Source organism: Parambassis ranga, chromosome 12 (genome assembly GCF_900634625.1).
Source record: "Parambassis ranga chromosome 12, fParRan2.1, whole genome shotgun sequence".
Lineage (NCBI taxonomy): Eukaryota > Metazoa > Chordata > Actinopteri > Ambassidae > Parambassis > Parambassis ranga.
In genome coordinates this window covers 476,915-488,701 of record NC_041032.1, presented here as the reverse complement: position 1 = coordinate 488,701, position 11,787 = coordinate 476,915, and the positions used below count along the sequence as shown (strand labels likewise).

The 11,787-nt window shown below is 40.3% G+C and overlaps 1 protein-coding gene across 1 annotated transcript; it reads right to left on the bottom strand.

Moving 5' to 3' along the window:
- Positions 1-7,040: 7,040 nt before the first annotated feature.
- On the bottom strand, positions 7,041-11,502 carry june (JunE proto-oncogene, AP-1 transcription factor subunit). Its single transcript, XM_028417317.1, has 2 exons — positions 11,414-11,502; positions 7,041-8,686 (listed from the first exon to the last, which is right to left on the bottom strand). The coding sequence occupies exon 2, from the start codon at positions 8,521-8,523 to the stop codon at positions 7,492-7,494; it is 1,032 nt and encodes a 343-aa protein (XP_028273118.1). The 5' UTR covers positions 8,524-8,686; positions 11,414-11,502; the 3' UTR covers positions 7,041-7,491.
- Positions 11,503-11,787: the final 285 nt, after the last annotated feature.

The window sequence follows — 11,787 nt, the reverse complement described above, 5'->3', positions numbered from 1 at the left end:
CTGTCACCTCGACATCATGGCTCTGGGAAATGAACAGTATAACTTTCTCAGGCCTGTCCAAATCAGGTGTGTCTCATAATTATTTGTATGTGTATGTAAGAATGTACATTTCTAACACTTTAGATGTTTTTGTTTTAAATACTGTTATTTGACATGATCTGGTTTGGTTCTTTTCACATAAAAATGTGAAACTGTTTTAACGTTGTTTTAATAAAGTCATGTTTTGTTAATTATACAATATTTATGTATTTTTCACAGTGAATTGTAACAATTAGTTCTGTTCTTCTGAAGTGAAATTAAAAACTCAGTAGTAGTAACAGCCCAACATCTCATAACCAGTCTCCAATGATCAACTGTTAACACTCATTTATTTATTTTTACTTTTAACAAATAGAACCAGAGATCAAAAAACACACAGGGACAGCATGAATATGAACACACCACTCGTATGTGTGTGTGTGTGTATGTGTGTGTGTGTGTGTATGTATGTGTGTCGAGGTGTGGGTGGAGGGGGTATTAGTCACCAGAAATGGCACAGAGCCTCTCTCTCCCTCTCTCCCATAAGTGGGTCACTCCATCTGGAGCAGAATATGGAAAAACAGCAATACAACATTTTTTACCAAACAGCTTAACACACACACAAACACACACATTACAAAACAGCCTGTACTCACCAGGAAAATGTCTGTTTTCTAAAACAGATTAAAACAACTAGTGTCGTAGCTCTGAACCCTCCCACATCACACATTCAATTAAATTCAGGGGACCTTAAAAATAAACCAAACTTATCAGGAAAATGTGTGGAACCAACAGGTATACCTGCCGCAGATGTGTTACAGAGGGCTCACTGTATGTCAGCCAACGAGCTGTGTCATTGTGTGCCTTCACAATGATAAGGGTAGAGACACCATCATAGTAAGTCATTACATCTGGTTTGTCCTGAATCCAACAAGAAAGAAGGAAGTATGATGGTCAGCTGTGTTCATGTGTTCCTGCAACAACAACCTGTATGATGATCTGCAGGATCAACATGGTCTGGTTGCTGTGAGGACCAGGACTCCATTCCACAGTGCTGATGTCAACACTGGGAGTTTAGTTTTAGTTGATTCCTACCGTTGACTGACCACAGTCCACAAATCATGTTTCTGCTATTATATTTGATAGAAACCTTACACATAATTGTTCCTTATTTTGCTTGTACACTACTTCAACCATGAATATATAACATAATGAAAGTGGATTCAGAAAAGCAGCCTCGGTCTGTGAGTTATTTACATGATTTATGGCTCTGGTTTCACTCTGAGACGCGGTGGTTTTCTGACTTTTTTCACTGCAACTGTATAATTGAAGGATTTCTATAACTGCCAACTATGACTTACTGTCATTAACATGAGTGCCTCAGCAACAACCTGTTAGGTCAGACTGTAATAATTAGCTTTATTTTTAAAAGGAGTCTTACCTTTTAAAGGTCTCAGCTTTGACCCACCAGGTGATGAATCTGTCTTCATTCTTTATTAAATCCACTAATACTACTTGGCTAATCTCTCTGTGCTGCACCCACAGACAGTCACAGTAAAGAAAGTTATACTGGTGTTGAAAACCAGCTGTGCACAGGTTTTCTCAACCACAATCTCCCAGGTCATGACCTTAAATATCTCAGTCAAACACACAAAAAAGAAGTCTCTTTCCATTTTTAATAACACAATCTTTTAGTTTTGAACATTAGCCACACTATTGTTGGTTGTGTTATAAGTAAGCGTATTTAATGGTATGGTGTGTCTACTGAATTGACGTGTCTAAGAGATTAGATCGAGGCAACTGGACTCAAGGATTTTTTTGAACATGTTTCACCACTCCCCCGATTGGCTTCTTCAGTTCTTCAGTCCGGAGCAGGACCAGTCACGCATATGTATGAGGAGTTTCTGAGAAACTCAGAAGGATTTTCAATACACATCAGATTCCAATACACTTTAAACCCAGCTCCACCCTGAGACAAAAACTGGTCCACCCCAAGGACAACACTCCCAGGGACACACAGACATGTAGTCTATGCAGTCCAGTGCAGTGAGGAATGCTCTGATCTCTATATTGGTGAAACCAAACAACCAAAGACTGCTCCACATGTGTTGGGGATGGAGCTCCCACATCTTGATGACATCATCTGCCTGTGAAAGAAGACGAGCAGCATTACCACAGACTCAACTTACCCTGGACCAGACCTGACCAGAGGCACCCCTCCCTCCTTCTTTTTTTCTCCTTCCCTCTGCAGAGAGCCTGTTTCCCTGTCGTCTGTTGTGCCTTCAGGTTGGGTTCCCTTAAAACACATTTCTGGTCTCCCCTTCAGATGAGGTTTGGTTCTTTGTTTTTCATTAAAGTTTGCTCTGCATTGCCTGTGTGGGGAGATGCTCTCCCAGTCACACACAGGGAGAGGAGAGGGCATGGGCACTCCCCAGTAAATGACAGGACCCTCACAGCTATGACAATGTAGTGTGAGTACAGTATATTTATACAGTTATATACAATTAGCCGTTTCCAATTTACCATATTATTTATTTTAAAAGTAATGGCAACAAGAAAAGAAAAATCAGTGGCCCTTTGCTTTCTTAATGGAAGTTGATGTGACCCTGGGAAAATTCAGTCACCCCTGCGCTGACATGTACTGTTTGAGCTGTCTGGTAAAAGGTTCAGAACAACAAAATCCAAAACAAATGAACAGAAAAGCAGCTTGTTTACCACAGCTGTGGCCCCCACCGGTCCTCATGGGCTCCCGTCCCATCACTGTGACTCACAATTAGTATTGCACATTGCACACTTTAACACCATGCTGCTACTAATTTATTTACTACCCATTATTTCAATATACCTCCACAGATGTCACTTTCACTTTTCATTATGTTTTGTTACAATGAAATAAAGACTATTCTGATTGGAATTTTTGATCTGCTGGAATTCGACAGAGAGGCGACAGCTGAGAAGCTGCACATGAAAGCAAGAAATAAGCCTAATCACATTTGAGAGAAGTTCATTCTTTTTGTTTATCTTCTTTTTTTCTCAATGTACACATAATGAGACACCAGACTCATAAAAGTATATGTGCCATACAATAATCAGACTGTCAAATGAACATTATCATTGAGAATGCATACAAGTATAACAGAAATGGGCACAAATATTGGTGTAGTCATACAAAGGGCTTCAAATCAGAACCTTTAGAAGGATTAGTGGTTTACAAACATCCAAGAATGATCAAAGTGCAGCATCCTACAATATGAACACAAAATTGCATGAACAAATGCAGGAAACATATTTCAGGATAACATAAGAAGTTTCAGTGTATAGCATACAGCTCAACGACAATGAAACATGTCCACTGCAAGTGTGACCCACAACGTCACATTTAGGAATCAATCAGCCACAGTGATGCTTTGAGGGATTCTAAAGACACAGCTTTTAAAAAACAAGGTAAGGCTTAAATCTAATGTTAAATCGGACACATCAGTGGACAATGGTATCATGGAAGCTGTTTGACATGTCGTCAGTGGAAGCAGTTGTCACTCATGTTAGTAAAACACTCTGGCAGCCAGATTTTACAAGATTTTTTTGACACAGGAAGACACATCCATCTTTAAGGCTCAGCCCCCTGTTTCTAGATGACTGATGAGTGATTTATTATAATTGTTGCTGCTGTCAGTTTATCTAAACATCCACTTGATGTGCTGAAATGTCATTGAGCTTAAGTGAAACACCAAACTATAGAAGCCTCAGCCCATCATTCTGAGCAGTGAGGGAGTCAGTGGTGGGGGTTGTCTTCAGTACATTTATATATTTTATTGGCAGGAGACAGTATATTCTAATATATATATATATCATTATTGTGAGACATCAGAAAAGACAATGGAATCTGTTACTGAACTGAGTGTTTTTCAAACATAACCCTGCAAAATGACAGCTGCTTTAATCATTACCATTTTAACACTTTTGGTACAATATTTACCAGCAAAACTCAAATGTGTAAATATCACCAATATAATTTTGCAACAATACAGCCCTCTGCTAGCATCACTGTTCTTTGACTTATTCCTTCAAAGACACAGCCAGAAACACAGTCGTTATGTGTGGTCACTTGCAAAGATTGTTTTTAACAAAGCATATGGAGTGTAAAATATTTTTATATTCACAATCACAAATCTTATTATCAAAATAAGACTATAGGACAGAAGAAATGTGTTACTAAAATGAGAAATTTCACACAATGTTACAATGAGTTCAGATTTCAGATGGCCAACTGGTGTGGTTTGTTAAACAAAAGCTATGGTTGACACTGTAGAACCATGGTGGATTTGGTTAATGCAAGTATGTGTTAGTACTGCAGACTTTCATGAGCTTAACATGAGCTAAGTGCTGAGTTAGACCCACAACAAGCAGCTAATAGATATACTGTTGAAATGTATTGTCTATATACATTTACTGGTTTGTTTAATATCAAAGTATCTTGTCGTCCAGTCATTCCCAGAAAAGACTCTTGAACAATTTAGTAAAGACCCAAACAGACATCAGGTCTACACAGCAGGTTTTGGTTCTCTCAAGTGTCTTTAACAGTGAAAACAAAACTGGGAGCTTCATAATAAGAAAGTACATAAATCCAATAAATAAATACTGCCACTGGAGTTCATGCTGACTAAGTGCAAAATCCAAAAGTGGACAGGTTTTATGACTCCTGTACATTGAGGTACAAATAATCAATAATAAACATTATGTGTACATCCATGTGAAAAGAGACAAGGTGTTACTTATAATTGTGAATACCAAAGTGACACAACCATCTGAAGAAAATAAGAAATCAACAAGTCTGTATAACAGGATATTTTCATTATAAATGAGGACATGAGGGAGTGGACCAAACAAACAGTATGTACACAGTTAGGCAGTTCTAATAACAACGTTTATACATTTATACAAAAATAGAAGCCTTACTTAAGATCAAAAAATAAATATTTGCTCAATTTGTTAAGCACAAAACAAATTATATATTTTACAGCAGTGGAACTTTTTTTGTAACAGATTAGTTTTGCAATTATGTTTTTCTGTCTGACAGCTAAAAAATAGCAAATTATTACATGATACAGATGCTGACTAGACAGTAAAGTCACAGCGAAACAGTCCAACAGAACCTCCAGAGCTATGTTTATGCACTGCATAAACCGCAGGATTGCAGGAGTGACTGCACTAAAGTATCAAAGCCCAGTCTGTCACTTTTTAATGTTAGTGTAAAGTGTGTGCATCCACACACAAGAAAAACTACAACTGTGTCCTTTCACTGAACAATAACACACCCTTAAATAACATGCACAGTGGGGCCACACGGAATCCAGGGTTGGGATTGGGTGTCAGAAATCATTTGATAATATTACATAGGATACAAGGATACAAAGGATACAAACTTTGAGTTGATAAAGTGCAGTTTAAATCAGAGCTCTAAGTGTATTATAAACTGCAGGTAACCATGGCAACAGTATGGCCCATCTGAAATACATATAACATCCACAATGCATTTTCTCAAGTAACTCAGAAAGCTCCACAAGGTTCTTCAGAGTCCAAGGATTGCAGGAACTTCTTGCATATTTTATGATTGCTCCTCTTTATTGACCTGGATTTCCTTCCAAGCTTCTGCAGACCTCAACCAGGTCCTAATGGACCGTTTACTCTGGGACATTTAAAATGTCTTGAAGGACTTCTACATTAGTTTAAAAAGTCATAAAAGGTTCCTCAAAATATACTGTCATACCCCACAACCCTTTTCAAGATCCTAGGAGCATGGAGCTCAAGAGTGGATGTTAGACCAATCCAATTAAAAGACACACTGTCAGAACAAACACAGCTGATGCTACAGAGAGGAGAGATGATGCGACACTTTCCACGAAGCATTTCATCTTCATTACTCATCTCTAGAGGCTGATCTTTGACAGCTGCTGCTTGTAAACACAGCTGCAGATGTCACATCAAATCTGGGGCTTTATATGATGATTGTCTGGTACTATGCGTGTATCCAGCTGGTGTTTCTATGACACGTGTGTTACCAAATACCAACACAACTGCATGATCACGATAACTTCAAAAACTGCATGTAGTCAGTGCTGCAACCATTAATAAGGACAGCTATAATTTAACGACCAGTGTACAGCCATGGCTACATACACAGTGACAGCAGTGTCAATCCAGGGATGCAGTCATCTTCACACACAGCCTACAGTTTCATCTCAGCAGCAGTCCTTAACTGCAACAGCCTGAGCAGCCACAGCAGAGGGCTGGGTGCTCTGACTCACTGAACACTACCAGCGGTCTACTTAATACACGATACTGTCATAAAACATAACAGTGTTGCCTGATACATCAATGGAAATGTAATGTTATGTAAAAGTATTCCTCCAAGAAGGACACCGGAGGATCCCGGAAAGTTTCCTTTAGGATCACAGGAAGATTCTCTTTTACTATCCCAAAACTAGTCCCCTTTCAAGGACTGCTTTATATCTGATGGGCCTCAGGACTCCGCAGCACGCATTGTTTTAAGACATGTTCATAACCCAGAGGGCCTTACTGACCAAAATACACAGTCCTATTTTGGATTCCATTTAGGACTGCAGATCAAGCTCCAGTCACTGTTTTCTATATTGGCAGAACTTTAATGTTATACATTAAAAAAATACTTAATATGATTTTTCTTTTCTAGAGTGTAATGAAATTATCATGTTTTTACTTTGCATGCCAAAATCAGTGCTTAAAAATATGCTCAAAAACATGTTCTGCATGCCAGAGCCGACATGCCCTTAACCTGTGGACACCCATTACAAAACAAAAAAAAAGTCAACTCAACAGTCGAATAATGTGGTGCAGATGTTTTGTGAGTATCTTGTAAAATTGTATCTTTTCTTCTGACAGAAATGGGCTTCCATAGAAACTGTAAAAATAACCCAAATTAATTTACTTATCTAATTGTTTTTACAAGATAGAAAAAGTAAAGAAATAACATCAGTAATATTCATCACGGTATAAAAATGTTCACCACTACATACAATTTATTTCAACAATAAAGTCTTAAATATAGCTCGGATGTGAATGAAAAATCCTCTGTTTCGAATACAGTGTATTAGCAGAGACATTAGAAATCTGAAAATAAAACTTGTCATAAGCAGTTCAAAGAGGATAAACTATTTTGCACTAGAATGTTAAAAATCTAGCAATCAATTCCTCCTTTTAAATAAATGCATCGTGTCGACTCAGACATAACTGAGTCTCAAACAAAGTGTCTAAACTTCAGCTATGCTCACAAACAGGGTTTTGTCCCTCCTGTAATCTCCCATTTGTCTCCTATGCTCCACCCCCTGTACCTGGATGACTGATTTACAGTTCCATTAGAGTTCCACCTCATCTGCTGTGTTTGTGAGCCCAAATGAAGTGCCAAAGTCTCATGAGTAAACCCTCAGCCCCTCATCCTCAGCAACTGGAGTCTTCACTGCAGGTTCCTCCTCCTCCCGATTTGGTGGAGGCTGCTGAGCTGACAGTGATCTGACAGCCATTAGTGACATGACTCATGACCTTCTGTTTAAGCTGAGCAACCTGCTCCCGCAGCATGGCAGCAGTAGAAGCCAGGTCTGTGTTCTGGCTCTTCAGGACCTTCACCTTCTCCTCAAGCCGTGAGATGCGCTCAAGTTTCCGCTTTCGGCACTTGGATGCAGCGATGCGGTTGCGGAGTTTTTTACGCTCTGCTTTGATTCGCTCCTGCGTCTCCAGGTCAATTGGGGAGAGAGAGAGAGGGGAGGTTGGGTCCCCCGGTGGGTGAGGAACCTCAGGAACAGTCTGAGGTGCATCCAGGCCTCGAGGGTGGGGCTGAGGAGCCCCGCCATGACCTGAACCTCCACCGTATGCCATCTGTGCTCCAGAATAACCCATCTGGCCTGGGTTGTAGCTGCTAAGGTTGGTGTAGACAGGCATATCTCCACCAGACATTAGGTTCCTCTGGTAGGATGCCTGCAGGGACACACTGGAGGATGAGGATGGAGACAAAGGCCCAGCTCCCACCAGTTGGTTTTGCTTGTGAAGATCTGCCAGCGCTTTGACAAAGCCGTCAGCGAACCCTTCTTGCTCATTAGTGGCCTGGTTGCGGTAGATGAAGGGGTTGCTGGAGCTGGAGACCGGGCTTGTGGTGACCAGTCCTTGGTTGGACTGAATGATCAGATGCTCTAGGTCGGGGGATGCCAGCTTCAGCAGGTTCATGTCTGCTGATGTCACGGTGGAAGACACTGCAGATGTCATCAGAGAGCTGTTGCCAGTAAGCTCCAGGTTGATGGAGTTGCCACCTCTCCCTCCTGTTGCACTGCTGCCACCACCAGGAAAGTGATGACTGCCTGGCACTGACATGACCTTCTTACTCATAAGCATCTTGTTTGCAGTGTAACGCTCATACTCTGCAATCTGGCTGAAACCAGGGACAGCAGGGGAGTCATCATGGTAGAAGGGAGTCTCCATCTTTGCCGTCACTTACAAAGAGCCGCCTCAGAGGAAATCTTCATAATCAGATTACCCTGAATATCAGAGCGGATTGAAATGTTCCGCTGACCTCGGCGGCTGGAGGATGAAGGCCAGAGGAAGAGAAGACAAATGAAAAAAAGCGTGTAAAGAAGTGGAGTTCCTGCAGGACAAAAACAAACATGTGTGAGAGAAGGAGGACAACCAAGCCAGCTCACAGGGCGGTGCTCACGCTGCTGCTGCTCTTGTGTACTGGTCTACTCCTGTGGCTGTGTCAAACATAAACCTTCATTAGATGACAAAGCTCTGTGATTATTTTTTGAATTCGTAGACATCACCAGGTCAAAAATCAACATTTATACTGTGGAGACACATTGTCTCAATGATTTTAACACAGGATCTACGTCTGCCATGCAGGCTGCAGGCATAGATCCCTGTGTTCAGCGCTTCAGTTGTTCCCAAGAAGGAACTGAAGACTAAAGGTAACCAAGATGTTTTTCTCAAGGTCTCGTAGCTTTGGACAGACTGCATGAGGAGAGAGCTTTTGTGTTATTGTGTTATATTTTTCTGGATTTGTTTTATTTCGATAAATAAAAATGTTGCATTGATATAATCTTGGACATAACATGGCCTGGATGAATAAGAGCATCCACAGACATATTTTCACAGACCTATCATTGATTCAATCCTCTTTTTGTTATGCAACAATTCATTTCTTAGTTATTACATTTTACTTATTTTCTAGTTTTTGTATTTATCTCTTGATATTCTGCAAATTGTTTTTTGTGTGTGTTTTTTTCTGTGTTTCTGTATTTGGTTGTACTTTTATTATTCTATTCTACTTTTAATTATTATTTAATTAATGAAGATCCTTCATAATTTGCTGGTGTTTTGTCTCTTTATATGTCTAAACTTTCAGTACAGTTAGCTCTCTTGACAATGTGGAGTTGGATCCAGCCATGACTTACTGAGTATGGTACTGATTATGGGATTGTGTGAAAAGGTCTTTAGTGGTAAAAAGGTTTGAACATATCCTTTAACCTTGATCATTTAAAGATCACAGTCACAACAAAGGGCACACAATTGTCATTGGTATACCTTTGAATAAATAATTTGCATGTTGGGAAACATGTTTTATAAGCTGGGAAAAGTAAAGACACGCTGCTCTGTCAGTCATCTGTGAAGAAAGACTCATCACACAAGAGAGAAAACAAGATTTAAGTTAGTGACATAATGACAGGCTGCAACCGTCTGAGCTCAGCCGACTAACATCAGTCCAACATGACGCTCACTTAGAACACAGTCTGGTTCATCAGTATCCCGGCTGCATACTGATCATGCAGACAGTTGATGTTTTTTTAAAATGCAGATCCACCATTTTGAAATGGTAACATTCCTAACTGTTAACCCTAATGCATTTCTTCAACGAGTCATTAGTGTTTCTTTTACTAAATACAGTCCCTATGTGTGCTCTTTTAGAAAAATATTGTTCTGAAGCCCTGATGTCTGAGGTGCAGCTACTGACTGACAGCTGTGATTGACAGCTTGCTGTTCACTCCATCCCCTCATCAAGCTCATCTTTCTCTGATGTTTGGAACACAGTGATTTTTTTTTTCTTAAAACACACAGTTCTGGAGTGTTTCTGATTTGGAAGTTACATTAGCATTCTCTCCTTATTGTTTTCACATCAGAATGATCTATATATATATATATATATTTTTAACTCTTGGCTATCTGGGTCTTATACACTGAGTATTTGTGTTTTATTGTATTTGTTTTTTTCTTGCTGCTTGACTTATAATGACCACTGTTGTTGTTATTGCATAATATATGTAGAATCAATATAGATGCAAAAATCCATATTTATATTTTAGCCCTACTTCTGGACATCATGCTTCACCTGAACAAAATGGCATGGTGACACTACAAGCAACTGCCTCCTGCATCAAACTGGCTCAAACCAACAGGTGACGCCACCCTTTTGCTAATAAATGTGAGTTGTTACTGTAGTTGGAGAATTGCATTCATCAGGTAGTTACATGGTTTTCACACATGTATTTAGCTCTTCCATTGTTAAAAGACTACATTCTTATCCCTAATAAATTTAAAATGAGATGTGCAATGCTGCAATTTCTGTCAATCAGCATCCGGAGACCTGAGTGAGGCTACTGTGCCCTGCTTCCTTCACAGAGGTCTGTGGAAGAGACTAGTCCAGATGTCTGCAGTCAGGATGGCATTTGAGCCTGCATCCACAGTACATCCACAGTAACAGTGATAATGTTTGAAGTCAGTATCGTGTCAATACCGATCAGAACTCCTGTGTGCTTTCTGACTGTTTTTAAATCCAACCAATCAACATTCCTTGCTGCTCATGTGTCACCAAATGTGCACTAACTAATAAAAATCAGCCTGGACAGAGTTCTCCTAGTTCTGAGGTGGCCTCATAAATGAATAAACATTTAATAATAATTAACCTTAAGTCTATTTTACAAATGACATTTCCACATACAAACATATTGTTTCTAATGAAACGCAGGTGCCAGTTAAATCTATATGTTCAGCATCAGTCAACCATCAATCAATGATCTGTGTTCCATCAGAGGACCACCACCTCTCAGTATTATACAGTCTGGATGATCTGCTCCTACCACTAGTCGGGAATTCATCGGGAAGATGTTGACGCCGGTCAGACGCGGTGAAGTTCTCGGTGCAGCCGTGAACTTCAGAGCAGGAGAAACAACGTGAAGCGGCAGCTGGACCCGGCGGTCCACGCTCCCATCACCCAAACCGAGCACAAAAACCCACGCGGAGAACGCTTTATCAGAGGTCACACATCCCAGCTCACACCGGGCTCATATAACAAGAATACAACGGTTAATAGCCGACTTACCGTGCTGAAGACAGAGCTGCTGTGAGACCCGACACACAGCGAGTCAGCGAGAGAGAGGGGGGGGGGGGGAGAGGGGGAGAGAGACAGAGAGAGGGGGAGAGACAGACAGGGAGAGAGAGAGAGATTAATGTGATTTTCTGCCGTTGAGCAAAACCTTATCAACACATTTTTGATTAGCGCGATCATATCTCTGTTCTGGAACCAGTGTATTGTGACTGCTGTGTTACACCTGTTACTATCTGCCTGTAGCTTGTTGTATCTTGGAGATTGACTTTGTTTATTTCATCTTTAGATGCATCTTTGAACTATGTATCCAGCACCCTTCAGTGCACTGACAGAGTCTACAGAACACGGTTAATGTCAGTATTGTAAAG

Bases quoted from the DNA above. Each gene is read 5' to 3' on its own strand.
- june (XM_028417317.1), bottom strand. From the start codon at position 8,523: ATGGAGACTCCCTTCTACCATGATGACTCCCCTGCTGTCCCTGGTTTC.